General features: G+C 33.8%; 2 protein-coding genes and 2 long non-coding RNA genes across 4 annotated transcripts; 3 read left to right on the top strand and 1 right to left on the bottom strand.

Annotated features, from left to right (window-relative positions):
* Positions 1-1,045: 1,045 nt before the first annotated feature.
* On the bottom strand, positions 1,046-9,633 carry LOC147845518 (uncharacterized). Its single transcript, XR_015480459.1, has 2 exons — positions 9,547-9,633; positions 1,046-1,799 (listed from the first exon to the last, which is right to left on the bottom strand). It is a non-coding gene; the product is annotated as an uncharacterized LOC147845518 (long non-coding RNA).
* LOC103909924 (NAD(P)(+)--arginine ADP-ribosyltransferase 2) lies at positions 3,005-8,315 on the top strand. Its single transcript, XM_087243943.1, has 3 exons — positions 3,005-3,144; positions 4,834-4,904; positions 5,784-8,315. The coding sequence occupies exons 2-3, from the start codon at positions 4,854-4,856 to the stop codon at positions 6,519-6,521; spliced, it is 789 nt and encodes a 262-aa protein (XP_087100069.1). The 5' UTR covers positions 3,005-3,144; positions 4,834-4,853; the 3' UTR covers positions 6,522-8,315.
* Positions 9,634-11,819: 2,186 nt separating the features above from the next.
* On the top strand, positions 11,820-17,456 carry LOC103909926 (NAD(P)(+)--arginine ADP-ribosyltransferase 2-like). Its single transcript, XM_087243944.1, has 2 exons — positions 11,820-12,174; positions 16,610-17,456. The coding sequence occupies exons 1-2, from the start codon at positions 12,133-12,135 to the stop codon at positions 17,336-17,338; spliced, it is 771 nt and encodes a 256-aa protein (XP_087100070.1). The 5' UTR covers positions 11,820-12,132; the 3' UTR covers positions 17,339-17,456.
* A 2,024-nt stretch (positions 17,457-19,480) lies between these two features.
* On the top strand, positions 19,481-21,977 carry LOC137490065 (uncharacterized). The gene is made up of 7 exons (XR_015480427.1): positions 19,481-19,546; positions 19,820-19,864; positions 20,161-20,188; positions 20,344-20,397; positions 20,709-20,825; positions 20,934-21,037; positions 21,616-21,977. It is a non-coding gene; the product is annotated as an uncharacterized LOC137490065 (long non-coding RNA).
* Positions 21,978-26,510: the final 4,533 nt, after the last annotated feature.

The following is a 26,510-nucleotide window of genomic DNA, read 5'->3' as shown; positions in this document are numbered from 1 at the left end:
ATCTGTGTTTTAGTTGTGTTGAATTTGATTGTTTTTATCGTTTTGCATCATAAGAGCATGACAGTGCAAAGCTGTGTTTTAAAAAGTGACAATATGGTTGGAGTTCAGGAGAAAGAGTGAATTAGATTTAAAGAATTTTGTAAGGTTTGCAGAAAAATTATTTTAAATTAAGAATTTAGGCCATGGAAAATTTGATGTTAGTGCCTCAGCAAAAGTGAAGTAAAGCCTCTGCTATGTTGGGGTTTTTGTGTGTCACTGTGCAGAAGAGTTTGTGGTTTTGTTGTGGAAGAATTTAACACCTTTGATGCTTTGAAATGAGCTGTTAAAACCTGTGCAATGATGCATCTATTCATCTGATGAATGATGATTTGTTTCTGGATTAATAAAGTTTTTTTATAAACAATCTTTTTTTTTTTGTATGAACATTCTTAATAATGTGCAAAATTGATTTTCAGTGTAAGTTGATTGAATAATATATATATTTTTACGTATACTTTTATGTATGGAAATATGTGCATGTTACCGTTATTACTCATCTTAGACAGACAGGTTTTCAACGAAACCACAGACCTTCACAAATGTTCCATTAAGCTTGAAGTGTTAACTGTGCTCTTTGTTGACCTCACAGTGTGCAAAATACTTTCTGAAGCTCAAAATTTGCTTTCCACAAATCTTAAAATTGATATGCGATTTTAAAAGTGCTTTGTGTTAGTTTTTAACTCTTTTAAGGCATACAAATACTGTAATGTGTTTGCAGATATTTAAGAAACATCCAAAGTGAACATTCTTGTTTATTTGAAAAAACAATGCTGAAGTTAGATATTCTGCTTTGAAAATATGCGTTATGTGCCGGACCGACTGTCTTTGTTTTGGTAATTTAAACCCGCTCAATGCCAGTTTAACGAATAATATTTCAGCAACCCGGATTGCTTTAGTGGAAAACAGCGTATTCAATTCATTCAGTCATGAAAGCTCTGAAAGTAGGTGTCCGCGACTGAAATGCAACCTCGAGTGGAAAGTAGCAGCCTTCAAAATGAGACAAGGATTCAGAGTTTCACATGAAGTTATTAATTAACAAATAATATAAATATTATAAAGGCAAACATTAGGTGAGAAGGTTACATTGTGTCCTAACATCATGCTACATGACTAGATTTGCAGAGATAAGCAATTGAGCTGTTTGGACTAGATGAAACTTGACAGAAATTTAAATACAGCTATTCAGAAGCACAGAATAGTGCACTCACTGCACTCCAGCAACATGGTAAGGATTATAATCTAATTTGGACATAATTGACCTCTATTTAACATTATTAAATGTACACGTTGAATCACTGATATGTGTTGGTTTGCACTGAGTCACAGTAGTAAAGTTCAATTTCAAATGCTTTATTTTATTTTCAAGATCTGCTGCTGCTTTCAGTAGTATGGCAATAAATGTGATGTAAAATGGCATTCAATCTCACATTATCAGCATTTAACACTGAATAAAGCACATGAGGTGTACCTGAGATGATCATTGTCAGTTTTTCGTTGCTCAGCTGTAAGAAATATAAGCCGTTTCTAAAATATAAATTTCAGGTGTTTGTTAGAAGAAAAACTCCTTTTAATATGGAAAATATTCCTACTATCGGGTAGCGTTGCTTTTATTAAGAACATGACTTAAATCAGCCTTTAGGCTTGATAGTCAGGCTCACTCCTGTTGATGTCGTCAATCCGGCAACCTGCACTTGCATGTGTTTTGAACCAGGAATGCAATACCTAGTTCAACCACTGGGTGTCAAACTTACACACTGCACCTTTAAAAAAAAAGAGGATAATTGGAGGTAATTTGCTTGTTCTGTGATAATGAAGTACACTGTAAGACTTTACCAGGCTTTTTTTTTTACAGCCTTATACTTTAATTACTATAAACGAATATAACTACTGTAAAAGAACTATTACAGTGACTAACAGTGTAACACTAACAGTGTTGCCAGTTACTGTAACAGAGCAGTAGCAGTAATTACCTGGAAACAGCTTACTGTTAATTACTGTACTGTAGTGCTACAACTCACAACATAATACTCCATACACATTAATGGTATGTCATATACAGTAATTATTGCAGTGTTAATAAAATTAATCATTATTCTTTATTGTTATTAAAAATATAGAAAGTGTATAAATTCTTCAGACAAATGTGTTTTATTGTTTTGGCAGACAAAAATATACGACAGAAAATGTAATGTAAAATGCAAATCCGAAAAAGTTTTGGAAAATTATGGAAAACGCAAATAAAAAAGAAAGTAGTGATTTCTAAATTTACTTTGACTTGTACTTCACTGCAGACAATACAACAAACATTATTTAATGTGTAACTCATAAATTGTATTGTTTTTTTCTGTCTGTCATGGTCAAGAGCCCTTGATGAAGATAACTTGCACTTCTATGAAGGCACCATCATCGCTGAAAAGTGCATCAAGATTTTGAAGCACAATGTGCTGCCTTCTTTTCCAGGGACAACCAAGCATATTTTAACTACACAATGCAAAACCATATTCTGCACACATTACAAAGTCCTGGCTGCGGAAGAAGAGGATACAGGTACTTGACTAGTCTGCCTACAGTCCTGACCTGTGTCCAATAGAGATTATGTGGCACATTTTGAAGCGCAAAAAGCAACAATGAAGACTTTAATGACTTTGAATGACCTTAATACTTATTTTGCAAGAAGAATGGTACAAAATCACACCTGAAACACTTCATCACCTGATGTCTGCAGTCCCCATTTATTTAATTACAGCTCTAAAACAAAAAAAAAACAAACAAGTCAGTTTTCTTGTGAGAATTTTTATGCAGACATGCTTGTTGACTAACTAACCTTACAAACTCAGGGTTATCAAAAGTTTCATCAACAGTTTTATGCAGATTCACTATTGCATGCAAATATTATGAAATCAGATTGCCAAAACGTGCAACTTAAGCTATTATTTTTTAAAAGACACACATTATCGGTGATATATAATAAGCCACATTCCTCATCTGTTAGTTTGAAGAGTCTTTGTCTTCTGACTGTGAGTGACAGACTTTTCTGATCTTCTCCTGCTTTTGAGCTCCTGCAAAATAACAAAACTACACAGCGAGAGACGACAGTATACTCAGGTGAGTCTGGGGTTACATGAACATAATTTATTTATTTAGCTAAATAAGTAAGCTTTCCATTGTTATGATGGGATTGTATTTGGCTGCAATACAACTATTTAATTATCTGTAAGCTGTAGGTTCAAAAAAATCGGAATATTAAGAAAATCACCTTTAAAGTTGTCCAAATGAAGCTCTTAGCAATGCATATTACTAATCAAAATGAAGTTTTGATATAATTACAAAATGTCTTTATGGAACATGATCTGCTTAATATTCTAATCATTTTGGCATAAAATAAACAATTAAACATTTGACTGATTATAAATATACTGTATATTGTTGACTATTCCTACAAATATACCCGCGCAGCTTAAAACTGGATTTGTGGTACAGGTTGGAACATTACAGAAAGTTTCTTACCTAGGATCTCAACTAATGATATGTTTAAATTTTTTTTTTTTTTTTTTTGCTAATGTGTATTGCAAAGCAAATGTTAACTTGATTTGGGTTTTTTGTTTTATTTTACAAAATTGTATTTTATCTTTAGTTCTAAAAACCTCAAGTCTTAATTTGTGTAATACATTTCAACAATCTACTCTCGGGCCTGTTAATAAGCAACTAACACTGCGCTAGCTGCTAATTAGTTAGCCTAAACAAAATGGATAGTCAAAACCAGCATATAAAAAGAACACATAAGGTATTACATTTACATTTAGTCATTAGTCAATTGCAGTATATCTGGTAATTCTCTGTGCCGCTTTGTAGGTGTCTGTAATGCTAGTTTCAGTTCCTGTGCTAGCTGTAATATCATGTTGTGCGGCAGTCTATGATTACTTATAAGTGTTTTGTTATGTTAATGTAACATCTTCAGCACTCCAAAAGCCTTTCTGACATTAAACATCTTCATTTTCAAGTATTAATAAATGTAATGCTATTGTTTAACAACTCGATTATAAGCTTTTTTTTGTTCTCCTGTTTTTCCTGTTAGCTTTCGAATCATTCTAGAAAATAAAGTAGCACAGTGAGCTATACTTAAGACAGTTTTTAGGATTTTATTTTGTTGAGTTAGTATGTTTATTCAATTCATTTAACCTTTATTTGTAAAGCGCTTTTACAATGTAGATTGTGTCAAAGCAGCTTCACATAAAAGATCATTGTAAATTGAAACAGTGAAGTTCAGTTTTAAAGTTTAAGTTCAGTTCAGTTTAGCTCAGTTCAGTGTGGCTTAATCACTACTGAGAGTCCAAACACTGAAGAGCAAATCCATCGATGCGCAGCTCTACAGATCCCGAACCATGCAATCTAGTGGCAACGAAAAAACTTCACTAATTGGCGAAAGTGAAATGTATCTGTTATACCATCTGTTATACTATCGGTAGTTAAGACAATATGACACATTTAATAAATGCTGTTCTGTAATAACCAAAGTTTGTCCTAAAAGTGACCTTAGACCTGCCAAAAATTAATTGTATGGGCAGTGTTGTAGCACTAACTGTGAAGTATGAAGCTTAGTATAGTATTATGTGATTGGTTTTGTGGTACAGGGTTACACATTTGGTCCCAACAGACCTATGACCATGTTTACCAAAGAGATCAGATTTGAAAGTTGGGATCTTTCTGTAATACACCTCCAGGGCCACATTTAGCTGTATTATTCTGTTTGATGCTGTTGGGTTTCTCTTTCCTCATCATCTCTGTATTTTCTAGATCATCTGAGGGATTGAATCATGATGCTGCTGATCGTTAAAGCTCTTCTCATTTTAGCAGCTCTAGAACAGGTGAGCATGTTTGAATATTTCAATCATTGATTGTCAAATAATTTATATTACAGACATTGAAAATCAGGGAATGTAACAGTATATATAAGGAATTTAAGGATGGAATTATGTATTTTTCCTTGATGATCCAAGTGTTTCCTTAACTGTTGCCACCAAGTTCTCAAGAACCCTTTCCCCTTAACAAATACAAAGACCAAACAGCTCTCTTAAATGCGCGAATGACACTCAAAATGCAAGCATTCGCACTTAAATAATTTTTTTTTCAGAAATGTATTAATTTTAAGATAAAAAAATTCAATGACAAACTAATTTACACAGCATCTGCGCAGGAGTGCATCCATATAAAATTGCAGTTTCAGTCCAGCTTAAAAAGGCTCTACATGACCTCAGACGAGTTTTATAGGTCCTCCATATATATAATGTCGAGTTTGACTTGATGTGGGAACATTTCAACTCGCTTAATGGAAAGAAAACTGCACAGATAATGTTTATTGCAGTTATTGCAAGACAAGCATTTGTGGTTCGGGATATCAGGATATGATGAATAGATGTTTCTACTTCAAAATATTGAGCTAATGAAATAAGGTAGTTTACTATAAAATTAAGAAATGTCTTTTAGGATGTGTATTTTTACCAGTAAAACACTGGCAACCGCAGCTGCCTTTTTTTTGTTTTTGTTTTTTACTGTAAATTAATCATGCTTTTTCATTATTTTTTGCTTATTGCTATAATGTCACATGATGCATATATAAAGCAGGTCATATGTGCCTGATCTCAGGAGTATTTTACGCAAGTATTTTACATTTTGCCAGTTAAGTGGCTTATTTGTACGAGTACAGTCGTACAAGTTATGTACAATTATGATTGCTGTTTCTGCAGGATCACAGAGCCGCCGCCGCCGCCGCCGCAGCTGCTGGGAAGATATTTCCACTGGGGATGGAACACAAATCCGTCGACGATCAATATAATGGCTGCAAAGGACAAATGGCAAATCTGGTTAAGACCAAATATCTGCCAAATGAATTGAAAAGCAATTTTAAATTTAAGCAATACTGGCAAAACAGCGCAAAGGTTGTGAAGTATGGTAAAGACCACTTAACTAGAGACCATTTAATCGCCATTCACGTGTACACTGGCAAATATGTGTATCGTCAGTTTAACGAAGATACGCGTTACGGCAAAAACCAATACAAGCACAAGAAATACAAGTGGCATGCGCTGCACTTCCTGTTGACCGAAGCGTTGCAGATTCTGAAGAAGTCACACAATAAATGCTTTCAAACCTACCGCGGTACTACGGCTAATTTTAATAAGCATGTTCTGAATAAAGAGATCCGCTTTGGTCAGTTTACGTCCTCCTCTCTTGATCCGAAAATAACACAAGGCTTTGGATCGAAGTCCTGTTTTGAAATTATAACTTGTGAAAGCGCCGAGCTGATGAAATATTCTCAGTATCCTTACATTAAAGAGGTGCTGATTCCTCCATATGAGAAGTTTCGGGTCACCGCTGTCCGGACCAAACAGAATTATAAAAATCTGTGGTGCGACACGGTGTACACTTTGAAGAGCGCTGGAAGAACAAGTTATCTGAACTGTGAACTGATCAAGAAACATTAAAATAATATCCAAGAGGTAATCTTGTACAGTTGAAGACAGAATTATTAGCCCTCGTTGTCAGATTGTCATTCTTTCACCATTCTATTTACCAAGTGATGCCCTATTTAAATAGTATTTTTTTGATTGTACAATAGTTTGATTTGTAGACAAACACTTGCCTACTTTGCCACTGTAAAAAATATCCATACATTTAGTCATTCAAGTTTTTATTTAGTATTTTTCTCCTTTTATTTATGCTTCTAAATTGCATTATGGGATCTTAATTTTTCTTCCAACAACTCTGAACCTTGAAAAGTTAAAAGGGACTTTTATGAACAGTATTAATGGTTTAAAGTGACCTATTGTCTGGGTTGGTGTTGTATATTTTAATACAAACACCTTATAATATACAGCCAGTTCATTTTTTGTTATTTTGCTGACTTACACTCCATTTTATTAGGTACACATTACTAGTACCGGGTTTGACCCCTTTTTGCCTTCAGAACTGCCTTAATAATTTATGGCATGGACTCAACAAGCTACTGGAAATAGTCCTTAGAGATTTTGGCCCATATTGACATGATAGCATCACACAGTTGCTGCAGATTTGAATGGTGCACTGTGGTCATAAAGGGATGAACATGGTCAGCAACAACACTGAGGAAGGCTGTGGCATTGACACAATGCTTAATTGGTACTAATGGGCCCAAAGTGTGCCAAGAAACTATACTCACACCATTACACCACCAGCACCAGTCTGAACTGTTTATACAAGGCAGGATGGATCAATGCTTTCATGCTTATGATGCCAAATTCTGACCCTAGCAACCGAATGTAGCAACAGAAATCGAGACTCATCAGACCAGGCAACATTTTTTCCAATCATCTATTATCCAATATTGGTGAGCCTGTGTGAATTTTAGCCTCAGTTTCCTGTTCTTAGCGGACAGGAGTGGCACCCAGTGGGTTTTCTGCTGCTATAGCCCATCTGCCTCAAGATTGGACGTGTTTTGTGTTCAGAGATGCTCTTCTGCAGACCTCCGTTGCAACAATTGGTTATTTGAGTTACTGTGACCTTCCTATCAGCTCTATATTTTCTCTTTTTCAGAGCATTCTCTGTAAACCCTAGAGATGGTTGTGCGTGAAAAATTGCAGTAGATCAGCAGTTTCTGAAATACTCAGACCAACCCATCTGGCACCAACAACCATGCCATGTTCAAAGTCACTTAAATCACCTTTCTTCCCCATTCTGATGCTCAGTTTGAACTGCAGCGGTTCGTCTTGACCATGCCTACATGCCTAAATGAATTGATTTGCTGCCATGTGATTAGCTGATTAGAAAATTGTGCTTATAAGCAGTTGGACAGATGTACCTAATAAAGTGGCCAGTGAGTCTAAAAATAAGTCACTTTGTTGAAATTGGATTTCAACATCAAAAGTCAACAGAGCATTAATCAAGATTCCATAATGCAAATCACAACCTACAGAAACACAAAATATAGAAACTGTTCATTAACAGATATTTTTTTTTGTAGTTAACCTAATTAACCCAATCAAACTTTAAGCTGAATACTAATATCTTACAAAAATGACTAGTAAAATATTATGTACTCTTGTGGTGGCAAAGACAAAGGAAATGAGTATATATATAAAAATCACAAATAATTTTGCCTTTAACTGTACATGCAGTTCCTCGTGAATCACTATAAACATTTTCTTCCTGATTTCAATAATTCTTTGTCAGAAAAGTGTTTTGTTCATATTTCAAGCTCATATCAAGTTCATATTTTAAAATAAAGTTTTGTTTTGAGACTTCTTCTGCAATTCATGTCTTTTATATTACAGTGTATCTGCAATCTATTTTTCATACATAAATATTTACAAACTTAGATATTTAGATCTTTTTACATACTTACATTTTTCATAGAAGATTATGGATTTACTGTTCTGTTTAATGTGACTTTGCAATACATTCAGAATAAATATATTTATTTGCTGCTTGTCCAGTTTACTTAATTTAACCCACATCTGTAAAATACTAGTTCTCTTAATCTTTTTACGTGTAATTGACATCTGAAAATGCAGGCTTTTAAAGTATTTACCAGATTGTAAAGTTGCCATTCCTTTTCACAACACCTAAAAGATATTTAGGGACTGCAGACACCAAGTGATGAAGTGTTTGGGTGATATTTTGTCTCATTTTTCCTGCAAACAAGTCTAAAACGAGCAACATTACTGGATCGTTGTCATATTTTGCACTTAAAATGCATCACACATTCTCGATTGGAGACAAGTCCGGACTGCAGGCAGGACAGTCCAGTACCTGTATCCTCCTCTAATGCAGCCAGGACTTCGTCAGAAAGATTCATGCATTGTTTTTTTTTTGGGTTTTTTTTATACCAATTTAGGAAACATGTTTCAATTAACATTTAAAGCCAGTCCGTCACTTGTGAAAGGCACCCAAACCAATATATTACTTACACACCTTCTGTACTAGACTTCTATGAGCCCTAAAAACTCTGCTGACTCGGTCGATAATTTAATAACAACTCCAGTTTATTCTTTACCTAACCTTACTGCTAAACCAAACCATCAATGAGGGATGAGCATATTGTACTAGATTCAATTAAATTGTAAAACGTACAAATTGTAATTGTACAAAATTCATACAAATTAAAACACTGAAAAAGTAAAAAAAAAAAACACTGTGAGAGTGTTGAAGATTCCATGCCATGCAAAGCTCAGTGTAATGAAAAACCCTTTAAAAACCTAAATAGAAATGTTTTAATAAAATATATTGATCTGTGAACTTATTTTTGTCAGACAAAGGAGTCATTTAAAGCAGGGGTTCCCAAACTTTTCAGCCCACGACCCCAAAAAATAACAACGTCAGTGACTCGCGACCCTCATTTTTCAAGGTGGTCATACTGTAAATTGACAAACGTCGCACACACAACTATATGTAACCGGTTCTGCGTTGTGTTTTCTTTGTTTTATTATGGAATAACCAGTCGAAGATCTGCAGTTGTGACGGCTCTTTACTCACTGGGAATAAATCAAAAAGCACAGCTTTTACAGTGTGTCTTCGCCCTTTACAGCTTTTCTCTCCCATGCATAGTCAGTGCAGAAAGGGGAAGAGATGGAGAGAAAGATAGAATAAAACTCCAAACAATATTAACAAAGTGACAAAACATACCTGGGAATAAATCAAAAAGCACAGCTTTTACAGTGTGTCTTCGCCCTTTACAGCTTTTCTGTTAAAGGTAAAGTGCAATGCATTTAGCATTCACATGCTTCAGTTAGGCTAAAGTCAATCAAAACTTCAATTTAAGTGATGACACAAAAATAATGAAATATATGTGAAAAATAAAGGTATAAATATTATTTAAACATGAAAACTAGCTTTAAAAGTTATTTATAAAGTAAAGATGATTAAAGATTAATTGGAGCTTAGCAGACACCCACCTCTCCCATGCATAGTCAGTGCAGAAAGGGAAGAGGCGGGGCGCAAAACAGGAAATTAAACAGCGTGAGCTCCCTTAGAAATTTAAAGGAGAAGACACACACTAACAAACACCTCAGGTATACTTACTAACACATTAGATAAAACACATATTTTGTGTAATTCTATACTTAAAGCGAAGAATACTTTTCATACCTGTTACACATAGACATACATAAACATGAGCATATTGACAACAAACATGCAACAGTCCATCCAACCTATAATGGTTTACGTAGTCATTTATTAATTTAATTACATTTGAATATAAAAATTAAAGGCTGATGGCTGAGTTTTATTTGTATGCTGTTTTAGTTGTTTCTTTAACAACTATTAACTATCTTCTGTGGGTTATGAATAAAATATGGTAATTCAAATGGTTTAATAAGATGTATTTGAGTTGTGGAAATCACCAAGCGACCCCTTGTCATTGTCCCACGACCCCCCGGGCCACTTTGAGAACCACTGATTTAAAGGAACCGAATTACTGGTTCAAAAAAACAGAGCAAGTTTGTCAACATACAAAAATTTACAGCATGTAAAAATGTCTTCATGCACGTTCTCATGCTGGTTTTTGTGTGTATTGCCTAGAGTGGGCAATTAAAGATCAAATCCAAGTGCAAAGTTTGTTTTGCAAGAACAAATAAGAGATAACAGCTATTTTGGCTGATTAGGCAAATGACTTTAATTTCAACATTGTTATCTTCTGATAACAGATGACAAGGAAAAAAAGTATATTTTGTTATCTGAAGATTACAACATACATTTCAAATTGTTTTTTTTTTTATGACTTGCAAATTTCAGGTATGCATCTTCTTTCCCCACAGTGTCAAACCAGAGACCTTTCTGATGTAGCATGATCAAAAAGCAGAACAAGTCAGCTTGACTTTTTTGTGTGTGTGTCTATTCTTTTTAGTGTGTTTTAAACATCCACATTGTTACGAAAAAAATAAAAATAAAAAATCCTTAATCAAAATGAGGTTTAACCAAAAAGTAACAAGATAACAAGGATTAAAAATATATAATCCCTGTTGCCCCCGCGCTCCCCCCTCCCAAAAAAATAAAAATAATAATAATAATAAATAAATAAATACACACACACACACACACACACACACACACACACACACACACACAACCACACACAACCACACACACACACACACAACCACTCAGAATTAACAAGAAAATGTGATTTACAGAAATAAAGGAGCAAAAATAACATCGGGAGGGGTTCAGCCAAATTAAATACAATAAACCAAGCTAACTAAATTAGAACTTCCCTAGAAAGTAGATGATAAAATACAGAAAACTTACCTCCCTACTAACAAACACAGGAGAAAACAAAAACAAATGAAGGCACCAAATTCTGACTTCAACTGTAGCTGATCTCCGGGTCACTTTTAGCTTAGCTTAGCATAGATCCCTAAATCAGATTAGACCATTAGCATCTCACTCAAAATGTTTTAAAAAAGAGTTTAGATAATTTTATTTTTAGTTTCTATTTAATGCTTGATTTTGCTGTAGTGAGGCTATTGAATTAAGCTATTGACTCTTCTTCATGTGCTATTTTGTAACATATTGACACCCGCTGCAGCCATGATTATTATGCCAGAATGAGTGAAAAGGTCTCAGCCATATCGGCCTAGAAAAAAGACAACTTTTCATTTTCCGTCAGTCTTAGTACATGATTTAACTACAGATGAGTTAAGCTTCCCATGGAAAAAAAAAATTTCAAAACTCATTTTTTCGAAAGCAAGATGCTAATGGTCTAACCTGATTCAATGATTTATGCTAAGCTAAGCTTAAAGTGCTCCTGCCAAACCCAAAGATTGGCTGAATGGATTAAAAAAATTGTGAAACTTGACTATTTAACTCTAGGGAGGTGTAAAATGAGTCTATTTCCACAAAAGTACAGTGTTTTTTTTTAAGGTTAAATCTGTGAATATCAAGTTTAGGTGGTTGTTTTAAACAGTTTTATTGCAAAAATGTATCCATTTGCATGTGTTAATTTTCATTATACAGTATTTACTCATGGATTTGCAGTTGTGTTTCTCTTTTTTATCATCTGTGCTTTACTATATCTACAGTAGATCATCTGAGGGACTGGATTAAATCAAGATCCTGCTGATGATTAAAGGTCTTCTTCTCATTTTTGTTGCTCTGGAACAGGTAAGCAACAGCTACAGTACACTTTCTGTGAATATTACAGATATCAGTATTGATATACTTTGTCGCCTGTTTCACTCCCATCAGGTGAAGTTTTTTTTCCCTCTCCGCTGTCGCCACTGCCTCACATGGTTCAGGATTGGTAGAGCTACCTGGAACAGGTGAGTATGTGCTCTGTTAAAGTCATCATGAACTCAAAATTTTACTCATGTTTTTATATAGTAGTTATTTTTATTTGTGCACTTCATTATTTTGTAAAAATTAATTTGCCCTCATAAACTTTATTCAAGTACCTTAACCTTTTCTCCTCCTCGTTGGTTTATTCGTCAATCTTCCTTCATTTTACTACTACTAGTAGTAGTAGTAGTAGCAGCAGTAGACGGTGTTGTATTAGTTGTAGCAAACGCTATAGTAGTATCAGTAGTGGTAGTAGTATCAGTATTAGTAGACATTGTAGTAGTAGTAGTCGTGGTTGTGGCTGTAGTAGAAGCAGTAGTAGTTGTAATATAAGTAACTTTCTGTAGTAATAGTTGGTGTAGCACTTGTGATTTATTATTATTGTTGTCATTCATTACTGTTGTCCTTTCTCTCTTTTTACTCTCATTTTTACTATCATGCATTAATAAGCATTGTTGTTACTCCCAGCCTCTGACTGGTTTCTTTCTATATGTTTTATCTATATCTGTGACACTTGCTTCATTTATTGACTGTTATTGTTCCTTATGTATGTACTCTGACCTGTCCACCAAGTTACCTTTACATGCATACACACACTCACACAGCACACACTCAAGCACATACCAGTACCTGACTATATTGTTGTTGTTTTTGTTTTGTTTTTGTTTCGTTGCTTTGTATTTGTTTTTTGTTGATGTTTTCTTGTATTTGTATGATTTTTGCATATTCTAATAAAAAAATAATAAAAATAAAAATAAATAAGAGAGCAAAGATAACATTGAAAAAAAAAAAAATTCTTCCTTCATTTTATCATTGACACTCAGCTTTCAACAATCCAACCGGTTCTTAAAGAACAAAATCATACACCGCCCTACATTTTTATCTAATTTCAGGACTGTTTCAAGTGGATGTACGTCACGATAGCAGGAAATAGCATTCATAATTTCGTTTTTACAGCCACTTTAACAATTTCCTGTAGAGTTTACAGTAACTTACAGGCAGATGTTAGCCAGAAATTTACTGTAAATCAAACAAATAAAAAAACACTTATTTATTGCAATGATATTTACACTAACGTTTATTTTGCTTTATGTATCAAGTATCTACATTCTTTTACTGTAAAACATATGGTACTGTTATGCTGTGTTCACATCAGACTTGGCATGCACAAATAAATAGTGATATTCAAGCGTAAATAGATGGTGAGCATTTTGAGTTTACTTGCTTCATTCGCATTAAATTCACTTCACAATAGATGCGAATTCACATCATGGGCAGGACGTCTGTCTGCCCGGTGACTCCAGCTTCTAGGGGTGTGATAGATTACAGTTGATCCATGATTTGTACAGATCACAACCCACAAACCATATTGCTAAATTTGTAACGATTGCAGAGAGATCGCCTCTCGCATCATTCAAATTACAGGTATGAAAGCATTTAGGCTTTCTTGTAAAATATAATGATGACGAAAGAAGTTGTGGTAGTTCATTAGGCATGTGGTGGGTTTCTTGGGTTATTAAAGTTGTTTTCTGTCACTATTTGTTTAGCCTGCATTAATGCATTCAGTGTAAACTGCACGATTAATCATTAAAAGATCAGGATCTCAACACCCACGCAACAAAAATTATAAATGACGGTGATTTGCATGTTTATTTATCCTTCAAATCGCTGCATTCAAATTTGACAACTCAAAAATTATTAAAGAGATTCAGCCTTTAGTCTTCTGAGTTAGATGTGAAGTTACAAACAGTCAAATAAAACAGAAGTGCTGAGAGAAAATGTATACTTCAGATAAAACCACTGATGTTTATGGTAAAGATTAAAATCACCGTCATATGCATTTGACAACGCTCAAAAATACAATCTGTAGGCAGCAATTACAATATTCAACCAAAAAGTGGCGACAACCAGCCATCACAAATATGCCACTGAGTAATTCTTTAAAAATTATCCATCTAGCAATGAAACATGAAGTTTTATGAGTAAATAACTGAATAATTAATTGAAAATGAAAATAAAAAGAAATTTGGGTTGTGCAGTTCTTTTTGTTAAAACCAAAAATTTATTACAAATGTTCGCTAAAGTACAGATTTTTGAACTCAAGTCAAGTCAAACGCTCAATTTGCGCCATTTCGTTTGTGTAAATTGTGCCATAGGATGTGTATTCGCGTCTTTGCATTGACTTAACATGTAAATAACATGGTGCTTGATGCCTTCTCACCTGTTATAAACTTTCATGTGATACAAATTGACTTGTAAATCATTATTCATTGATCTATTTTCTGTAAAAACAATACAAATTCACTGTAAAAAAAGATGCTTGCTTCCACACAATCAACTGGGACAACATAAAGGAATTAAGTTAACTTATTCATTTTTACAAACTGAAGTGCAACTGAACTGAACTGAAAACAATTAAGTTTTGCCCCTTAAAATTCAGGAATTATGTTGTTTCAGCTCATTTTAAATAAGCATTTTGAATGAACTGCTAACTGTCATAATCACCAGCAATCCACCCTGTGTAGATCTTAGGAGAACTACAAATCTGCCAGCAAAAGAACTCACACACCTGGCCTAGATCCCCATGATTGCAAACAGACACAGCTGAAGCTGTTCATGACTAATTACACAGACTCACATACATTATATATATATATATATATATATATATATATATATATATATATATATATATATATATATATATATATATATATATATATACACCTCTCAAACACACCCACATGTTGCTGAGTCTGTTAAACTGCATAGTGAACATTACGACACGTTTTCTTTGTTTTGCCTTGTCAGGTTAGACCCAAGCTTGTTTGTTTATTCCTGTCTGCTGCCTGCCTTTTGACCATCTTCAAGTGGTGGGCAAAGCGAGGCTTCATGAAACACTGAAACAGTCAAAGCAAATGTGTCGAAGCTTTGAAACGTTTCAAAACCTGTCTCCTACAATGAAATCTCGTCATCATTTTTAAATATATTGTAGAGGAAAAGCTTCGGCAAAGAACAGTTGAGCATATTGAGGTATTAAACATCACTTTGTAGAATTGAACCTTCAAGTTTTATATTGGAGTGGTGAGAGTTCCTGATTAGCATGCAGGGATAGTAGATTAGAATCCAGGCTGATACAGCTATTTTGATTAGCTTTAAATCAAATTTGAAATGCTTTGTTCTTGTATCGTTTTGCTTCAACATTGGTCTGACATCTGAATAAACACTTTGTTAATAAATATATCTTGTTTTGGTCATAAAACAGGGTTGTTGCTAGATCAGACACAGTTGTGGCCAGAAGTTAACAAGAATTATTTATATTAATAATTAAATTTCCCATTTATTGTATTTTATTACCTTCTACCCAAACCTAAATCACAGTACTGTAAAAATATTAATTATTGTTTTACAGTGTTACAAAATAATAGTAAATTGATGGCGTATCAGCAGCTGTCTCCTATCTATACTACATCATAAAACAGTTACATTATTAAAATACATAAAATTATAATTTTGGAGTATTTGAAATTATTGTCGTGATTTGAAACCCAAAAGCAATTTGAAGCACAGCAACAACATGCACACACACGGTCCACTAGGCTATATTACACATAGGATTTATCTGACCCTGGCAGTCAAATGCAGATTCACCAGGTCTCGAAACGCTTCTGAAATGATCGATGCTTTGAATTGCTTTAGTCACGTGACCAGGTGTTTCACAACACTTTAGTCACGTGACCTGAATGTTTTGGATCATGCTTCGGTGCGTGTTCGAAACACTTGCGCTTCGGGATCTCAACACTGTCAGCTATCCCTAACATCTGCCTGTTTATCGACTACGACTACTCTGGATTTCCTGTTTGCTCCTGTGTTGACTATTGCCTGCCTGACCATTTTGTTCAATACATGCATTTAGATCCAAACCCCAAGTTGTTAGTGTCGCTTCATATTACACTAACGTAATTTTTTGTGTGTAGTAAATGACTGTATTTCATATAATTAAATTTCTTTTTTTTTGTTGTTGTATTTCAATTCACGTCCAATTAAAAATACTGTTTTAATTTCGCCAACTGGGTGTTTTACCACAGTGCAACTTTAAAATACAGTAACATACTGCATACCTGCTGTCAAAAAGTGAAATACATTTCATATTACAGTTAAATACTGTAGAATTTATAAATATCATTAACATTGTGTTCTATTATAAATGTTATACACATCAATATTGATACTGTGTTATTTATGACTGCTGTTTCCGCAGGATCACAGAGCATTTGCTGCAGGATCGGTTTATCCACTGGATAAAGCTCTGAATTCAGTCGATGCTCAATATAAAGACTGTAAAGTGAAAATGGCAAATCTGGTGAAGACCAAATATCTGAAGAAGGAGCTCAACAGCATGCCTGTATATAAAAAGGTTTGGAAGGCTGGTGAAAAAAAGTACGTTAAGAAGCCAGTGGGTCCCTTGACAAAGAATCATTTAATCGCTCTTTATGTGTACACCGATAGCAACCTATACAAGGATTTCAATTCTGCTACTCGTAACGGTAGAAAACAGTACACACAAAAGACATTCAAATGGTATTCGCTGCACTTCCTGTTAACAGAAGCCGTTCAGATTCTGAGGAAAACACAAGGCTGCATGAAGACGTATCGCGGCACTTCGGTTGAGTTTACTAAGAATGTTCTGAACAAAGAGATTCGTTTCGGCTCATTTGCGTCCTCGTCTCTCGATCCTAATGTAGCTCAAAGTTTTGGAAGTGTATCTTGTTTTGAAATTTTAACCTGTCATGGTGCTCATGTGGGACCGTTTTCACAGTTTTTTTATGAGAAAGAGGTGCTGATTCCTCCATACGAGAAGTTTCGAGTCACTGCTGTCCGGACCAAACAGTATCATTTTAATCTCTGGTGTAACACTGTTTACACCTTGAAGAGCACAGGAACAAAAAGCGACCTGAACTGTGCGATGACTTCCAAGAAAGCTGGGTGATAACAAACAAAAGTATTATAATCATATATATGTAAACAATCATAGATATGATTGTTATTTTACTTCAGTTATTTGTCATTAAATTACTAACATTCTGAAATAAATACTTTGTATATGACCAAGCGTATGTGTTTCAGTGATTTAATGTCTCTGATTCATTTCTTCATTTATACCCGCATGGAAAAAAATACCTGTGGTGGGAAAGGCGTGATCGAAAATCCAGGAAGGTGGGAGAGCAAGCGGAGACACGGCGGCTGGTCAGTGGTCTAATCAAAAATAATTATTAACACCTGTATTTTCTAGTGATTGGGCCGGAGAGACAACTTCATAAGGAGAGGAGAAGGAGAAGCCGGGAGAGAGGAGAGCCTGTCCACCTGCCGACTCGACACGCACATACTCACACACATCATTCAAAATAAAAGTTTGTACCTGATATCGCCGACCCTGCGAGATATATCCAGCTGCAGGCCCGCAGAACCACACACGTTTGAGGCACACACAATCTTGGACATACAATCTAGGCAAACCATAAATGGTAACTAACTCTTTAGCATTATCGCCACCTATTGAATTTCACAAATATGGTTTCCCATTTCAGTCAATTTTATTATTATATCGTAACGATCATTTTAAAGTCTCTGCAGTTTCTGAACTTAAATTATGTCAATAAAAATAACTGGTTAAAGACACTTATGACTTTATTCGTGTGTCCATATACACAAAGAAAACATAATAGACCGTCTAATTGTTGGATTAAGTGTAATAAACTACACTGTAAAAAATTTCCAGGTTTTCACAACAAGTTACTGTAATTTTTCACAGTAAATTACATTAGTATCCCTTCACAGTATTTAACTGAAAAATTCACAGTAATATGTTGTATTCATAATTTTATTGTGAAATTACGGCAGGTAGCATGATTACAGCAAATTACTGTGAAAAGGGCTATATCTTTTGCACGTTAGTTATAGAAATTCAAACCTTTTTTAAACTCAACGTAGAAATTAATACAAATGAACTTTTAACAGATAATAACAGAATGTTATAGCCCCCAAAACGATTTGGTTACCAACATCTTTTTGATTGTACTGCACCTTTATTTAATTTTATACAGTTAGAATAGGAAATAATATTTAATGAACATAACTGTGTGCTTAGCCAAAACATAATAAACTGGAATAAAAAGTAATTAATTAATGAAACCAAAGACTGTTAAACAGCCAACAATTATTTCAATGTCAGGGTAAATGTCTGCTTTAGACGGTTTCATGAGTATTGGGCACCTGTCATCGCCTGGAGGTCACTAATCTCAGAATTAAATATATATATATAAATTATTATTTTTTTATCTATATAAATAAACCACAGATTAGAGTTTTAAACAACTACATTCTAGCATGAAAAACAGTTAAAACTTCATTTTCGGACGCATATAGAGCCATCGAAGACGGGGCAATTGTCCCAATGTCTAGCCTGAAGACAGGCGCCTCTCGGCGGATACATGAGTAATGAGCGCCGTTACCGCCTGGAGGTCAGATCTCCGCTACAGGCAAAACACACTTAAAATTACACACAATCTTTACTAACAGTCCACAGATTTGAGTTTTGAAGAACTACATTCTCGCATGAAAAAGTGTTAAAACTTTATTTCATTACATATTACAAGCAATATTTATAATATTATGTGCCTTCTCATCCACCATTACAGCTTGATGCAGCTTGGTGCGAAATGAATCCTGGGAGGAAAAAATAATAATTCTCAAACGAACTTTATTCTTATTGTTAAAGTCAGACATATGTAATATTTTGAATGGCGAAGAAAATAATTAACTTTATATTTCAACCAATATATTACTTTTGCACTGCTTCGGTTCAGGACTCGTGTGACATTGAATCAGATTCAGATATTTTATCAGACGTGTTCATGAGCTCGAAGTGATCAACAAGCAATTCGTGTACAAGCAGTACACGAACCAAGCAATATGATGAAATATTAATGAATTATATGTTTGCGTCTTACAATATTATACAAAACGGAATCGTTTTCAGGCGAATTCGACTCTTTACTGTTCACTTAAAGGAGCCGAATTCGACTCTTTACTGTTCACTTAAAGGAGCCGATTCATTGAACAGAACTGACTCGACCGCAAACAAGCGCCATCACCACAGACAACGCCGTCGTCTCTTCACCCAACGGATTCATCCTCGGTAAGTGTTAAAATATGACTTTTGTCCGTTAAATGATTGTTGTATGTGTATTTCTGTATAGTGCGTGTCATTTAACAGGAATTTACCGAGTACTTTAGTTGTACTCGCACGGACAGGGTTTAAGCGCGCCTTTTTTAAAGCAAGAAATTAACGACGCCAGATGGTGATTGTAGTGTTTTCTGAGGTATTAGCATAACGTTAACGTTAGTTCCTGAAAAAAAAGAAAGGGAATTTTCTTTAATTAACTTTGTGTAACTGCATTTTCTGTTTCAGTACAAGACTGAAGTAAAGGTGAAATGACTATAAGTTAACGTTAAGGTAAGCTCTGACCTTCACTTAAGTTAACGTTACGGTTAGTCACCATCATGTACGTTAATTTTGTTCACTGTAACGTTAACGTTAAGTTAGTTAAATAAACTAAACTCATTATGAAACAAGTCTTAACTGTTTTATTAAATGAGGCTTATAATACAATTCAGTTGTATTCTTTTAAACTAACACTAACACAGTACATATTGTATATTTCTAACTGGTGTTAATGCAGTGCTAACATTTACTAATGAGAAGTAATTGTATAGTGTCACTAACTGTAGATTTTATTTTTTGGTGTTCAGGTGTACCTGATAATAGCTAAAGTGTGAGGTGAGTGTAAATTCTGAGCACACAAATATAACCTAAATTCATTATCACAATCTAAACCTATATATATATATATATATATATATATATATATAGAGTGTGTGCGTGTGTTAGGTTGAGTCTTATTCTACTCTTATTATATTCAAATTTTTTTGCAGCCACTGATGTTGAAACACTGATGCTACCAATCAACCCTCGCTTGATTATTAAAGGTAATGTTGATGCCTTCCTCATTTTTATTAGATTTTTAAATGTCAGGTTTTTCACAGATTTGTTGTGAGCAGTTTCTTGTACAAACTCTTTTTCTTCTTCCAGAAGTTCCACCAGTACCTCCAGTAGTAGTAAATATTAGACAAAGATTTTTTTAAACTATAGTTTTTATTTTTATTAGCAATTTTACTGGGCATGTGTGTTTGTTTGCTTGGTTTTTAATAGGCAGAGCATGGAATGTCAACTTTGTTTCTACAAACAAATTTAATTATTCACAAACACCTCTAATTTAGTCCTTCTTTCCCCCTTTTAGTCTTATTCCTTGGAGGGTCGAGTGGTCATGGGACCTCACCTGTATTTCACAACTGACTTTGAATCTGGTCTGAAACTGAAGTATGCTGAAGTTGCCTTTTGCACTCTGGAATTTAAGGTAATGTCTACAATAAATATTGTAACTGAGGGCTTGTTTTGGGGGGGGGTTAAACAAGGAATGTATAGGAGCACAAGTCATGACTCCCCTTGTCCCCTTGTTATAAAGGGCCGTGTTGCAGACACAAATTGTTTGTCTGTGCTGGAGACCAGAGGGGAAGCTGTCTTTAAAAGGATGGGGCTCTTATACCATATGTGAAGTTACCTATTCAGGTGAGTGGATTACATACAAGTCATTGCAAATGCATAAATAGTGGGAAATTTTTACTGGGAAGCACAAATTAAGTGAAACTCAAAAAACGTTGAAAAATATTTGGAATATTTGCAAAAAACTTGATTGAAATGAATACAACACAAGTGCTGTATCACTTCAATCAAGTTTTTTTTGCAAAATTTTCCTAATATTTAAATCATAAAAAATTAGCTTGATGCAAGAAACATCCTGCTAGTATTCAAGAGCAAGTGCTGTGATGCATGTGTTAACTTTGCAATAAGTGTGAACCCAGCATTAGATTATAGTCTGTAAACTGAAGATGTAAATCAAATCAACTGTTTTAAAATGCTCTGCCTAGGTCATTAAAACCACTATTTGTTGTTGGACTGTTCTTGATTGTGTGTTTGTGATGGAAATGTTTTTCAGATGTTTTTGTTTAAATTATTGCAGTTTGACTGAGTTACAGTATTGTCAGCATGTTCAAACTGAGCTAACAGTAATTTTGCTCTGTAGTGCAGCAGTAGTGTCCCAGTAGTGTCGTATGAAGCTAACTGTTTGTCTGCCCTTTTGCTTATAGGTGCTTTTTGGGCACCTGTTTGGAGATGGAAGACAGACGAAGTCAAAGAAGCAGAGAAGACACATCAACCAGCAAGTGTGTAAAATTATCAGGAAAATGATTGACTTTGAATAGACGACTGCCTTATTTAGCAAGAAGTTTTGTCTCTCTCTCTCATGTATATATATATATATATATATAATGAGAGACAGAGAGAGCGCACTCTGAAGCACTGCTTTTTATATGTATGCTACATATGATGTCAGATTTTTTTATTAATATGTTCTTATAGTATTTTTTGAGGCTTCACCTTCACCTTTTGAAAGTTTTCTGAAATGTTTACACAGATGTCATTAAGCTGTTAAATAAATCTGTAAAATGTATGTGTGTTTGTTTTTATTTTGATTTTAGAGTCTTCTCAGATCACCCAAAAATGAAGATTCGGTCGTCATTTACGCATCCTCAGGTTGTTTGGACACAAAGAGGATTATTTGATATTTTTATTCCTGTGTTTAACAAAAAAACATTTTTTAACAGAGCTGGAACAACCTGAGGGTGAGTAAATCAAGATAGAATTTTCATTTTTGTGTGACCTAAAATTGCTTTGAAATTTTACAGCACCAAACTGTTAAATTACAGTAATCCGGGATATAATTGTAACTTTACAGTTAAATCAGGTATTTAAACTGCAACCTACTGCTAAATCACAGTAATCGTTTTGCAAATTCACAGTAAAATATAGTTAATTCTACAAGATAATACTGTGAAATCACAGTAACATACTTTATTATCTACTGTAAAGTTACAATATATGGTTGTAATTTCACAATAATTTAATGTGACAAAACCACAGTAAATTACTGTGAACTACCTCACAATAATTTACTGTGAATTTACATACAGTAATTTACTGTGAAAGTAATGCAATTATTAGCCAGTAATTTACTGTGAATTTAAGGTCAAATTTTTTACAGTGTAATTCAAGCTCTTAATATTATCATACTTCGTTAAAATCACGTTGTTGTAAAATATAAAAAAGCAAACAATAATGTCACTTTAAAATAAATTAGCCTACTATAGTTAACCATTTAAACAATATAGTTATAAACTGATTATCTTAACTGATTATAATTATACGTTTATATATAAACTACTATCTTTTACTAAACTGTCACTGTTAAAGCTGTTATATATATATATATATATATATATATATATATATATATATATATATATATATGTGTGTGTGTGTATGTATGTGTGTGTGCGTGTGTGTATATACACTTATGATTTTTTTTATTAATAGTTAATATTTTATTAAGAGTATTAAATGTGGGAAATCATTAATTAAAAGGTTATTAGAAAATTAAGTTAATAAACACCGCTTGAGTAAAATATTAATATAGTGTTATACATTTCTTACATGTAAAAATATTTTTATTACATATAATGTATTATTGCCTATCTTAACTTGCTATTATTTCCTTCATCATAAATTAATCCATTATATAAATTAAACCTGTCCAAATGAGATCATTCAGCAAGGCCAGCAAACGTGTATCTGCCAAATTATTGTCAGGTAATAAAGATTGATCAGCTATAATGACTGATTAAAAACTGTTCACTCTATTATATTGAATGGCGATCGGAAACAATGCTCCCCATTCGGCCGTCTCAATCGCAATATTTGTGAAATAAAGTAAAGTAAACACTATTGTTTATTGTGTACAATATTTATTAATCAAATATATCAAAATATATCGATGACGATGTCCAAAAAGACGTTATAACTTTAATATCCGTCATAACAATATATGGTTTGCCTAGATTGTGTGTCCTAGATTGTGTGTGCCTAAAACGTGTGTGGTTCTGCGGGTCTGCAGCTGGATATTATTGGACCCTGCCTTCTTCTTCCCACGAAACGAACATTATTACAATACCATAGTTTTATTGTAGTTTTGTTGAACAATAATGTTGTTAAATGCATTATATTGTATGCATCATTATATACAGGATACTTATCTATATTGAATTGATAAACTGTAATAAAAATTGCAGTTCACTTTAGTTTTACTGCAGTAAACTGTGGTGTATTCCAGCATATTAAACACTATAGTTGTAGTAAACTACACTACCTGACAAAAGTCTTGTGGCCTATCCAAGATTTAGGAACAACAAATAATTAATAAATGTAATCATTAATACATTTATTTAATATAATAAAATAAGCAAAATATTAAAATAAAATAATAAAGTCACCTGAAATGGCAGAGAGAGAGTTCCTGCAGGACTCCCAGAGTTCATCAAGATTCTTTCAATTCTTCTTCAATGCCTCCTCCTTCATCTTACCCCAGACATGCTCAATAATGTTCATCCTTGACGACTTGGCTGGCCAATCTATGAGCACCTTGATCTTCTTTGCTTTCAGGAGCTTTGATGTGGAGGCTGAAGTATGAGAAGGAGCGCCATCCTGCTGAAGAGTTTGCCCTCTCCTGTGGTTTGTAATGTAATGGGCAGTACAAATGTCTTGATACCTCAGACTGTTGATGTTGTCATCCACTCTGCAGATCTCTTGAACGCCTCCATACTGAATATAACCCCAAACCATGATTTTTCCTTCACCAAACTTGACTGATTTCTGTGAGAATCTTGGGTCCATGCAGGTTTCAATAGGTCTTATGCAGTATTGGTGATGATTAGGATGCAGTTCAGCAGATGATTCATAGGAAAAATCTTCCTTCTGCCTCTTTTCCAAATGATCAACTAAGTTATTATTTGTTGCTCTCACAACTGAGATCGACAACAAGACTTTTGTCAGGCATACAGTATTGGGTTATTTGTTTATATTAGGGGAGAGTGGGAACAGTTGTAACACTTTTTGCATTTCCTACAGTTTTAAGAGTTCAAACTTAGCTGATCATCCATCAAATGCTTTTTTGGCATGCTGTCCCAGAAGAGAGCCCTGGACTTGAGGACTAAAGAGACTAAGCCAAAAAGAAAATGAATGAATGATAATATATGCAAAATTTTAACTTGCACAGAAAGAGTCAAATGTTGCAAATGAACCTGAGCATGGGATGGTTGCAAGATTCTTTCAAATGTAATAATAAACAAAATTCTAAAACATCAGGATGGATTTTATTTTTATGTTTTTGGTAAACAGTCTAAATGTAAATTTGTCAAACTGGTAAATTGGCCATATAATTACAAACCTTTTGAAGAACGAGTAACAACCAATTACCAGGCCTAAAAAAACTAAACAAAAATATTTTTTACTGACAATCTAGACTCAACCTTGAACTTTGAAATGAATTAATTAATCAAAGAATTTATTTATTTAAATTAATTTACATTGAAACTGTGATCAAATTTAAATTGTACATTGTTTATATGGCGAGTTGCAACTGACCCAACTCTGTCAACTCTGATTAAACTGTCTAGAGAGATACAGCTTAAACCACTTGATAGCTATACCTATTTAAAGCTAAGAAACAGTGATTTAATTTTATGAATGAATAATGTTTAACAAAAACAGATTAGACAGTATGAGAAATTTTCTGAACTTTAAAAAAAAAAAAATTGTTTTATACTGAAGCAATGGTGACATATTACTGATTTTGGCTGATTTCTCTCAGATTGAAGGAGGGTCTAACTAAGAATATGTAGTAATATCATCACTCTAGCTCATTCCGGAATGGAGGGAACTGCCCTATGTTCCAACTGCCCCACTCTCCCCTTCTATAGTTGTTGTGTTTCTGTAGCAACTATAGAATCGCAATGGATTAATTAAAGTACTCTATAATAGTATGATTCACAAACAATAGAGTATTTACTATAAATTACTATATACTTTTTCATTTGGTAACACCGTTACATTATTCTTCGGACTTGCTGTAACTGAACAAAATGATTCTTAAAATGTTCTTTGTACACAGTTATAGTTCTATTTAGAACCATGTTGTTCTAAAGAACTGTATTTATGCTAAAATTGTTATTTTTTTCCCTTTAGAATTCTTTATTTCCTTTTGAAAAATCTCTTTAGGTTTTACAGCACTCTTTCATGAGACAGTTTTGCCCTCTGCTGGACAGATATATTAAGCCGCCCATGATACGCACTTTCACCGGACGCTTTATGAGTGCTAAATTTTGAGATTTATTCTTGTGAATGTGTTCAAGATAATCTTGCTTAAGTGTAGATCAAGCATCAGAATTGGGAAGAAAAGTCATTTAAGTGATTCTAGAGGTGTCATGTTTTTTTAGGCATAAAGTTGGCTAGCCGGTTTAAATAATAATAGTGCTGTTTATAACATAATCACATTGTTTTGTGAACCTCTAAATGTGATGCTATTCAAATGAATATAGTAAAATATATCGTACAGTAGTGGTATTAGTAGTAAAATAGTATTTCTCAGCAATTATTCATTTTATTTGAATTTTTTTGGCATCTACCACTGCACATAGTTCATACCTGTCAACATTGGGGTGTGAAAATAAGAGATATGCCCACCATAATAAGGGATACCCCACCCCCTGTTTCATTGTAAATAAACAGTTAAAAGGTCAGTATTATGTTTTATTGTTATTATTTACAAAATAAATAAATAGTATATATTAGCAGCAAATAAATTAGCAAACAGTTCAGCTTATTAAATTTAATAGCCATTATAAAAAAAAAAGAATCAAGTTATCAAATCTCATGAATCTTTCTTCACTGTAACTTGCACATCTCATTTATTATATTTCATTTGATTACATTGAATAACTGAGGTGTCACTTTAAAAATGCACATGTAATGTTATAATGAAAGCATTCGATTGCTTTCTTTTCATGCTCATTTAGGCCAAAATTTGTTGTGTTTGAAAAAAAAAAACATCAATATCGATGTTATTTAGATGTTATTATTATTAAAAATGTGC

Source organism: Danio rerio, chromosome 3 (assembly GCF_052040795.2).
Source record: "Danio rerio strain M-AB ecotype USA chromosome 3, GRCz13ab, whole genome shotgun sequence".
Taxonomy (NCBI): Eukaryota; Metazoa; Chordata; class Actinopteri; order Cypriniformes; family Danionidae; genus Danio; species Danio rerio.
This window is presented reverse-complemented; position numbering and strand designations above follow the sequence as displayed.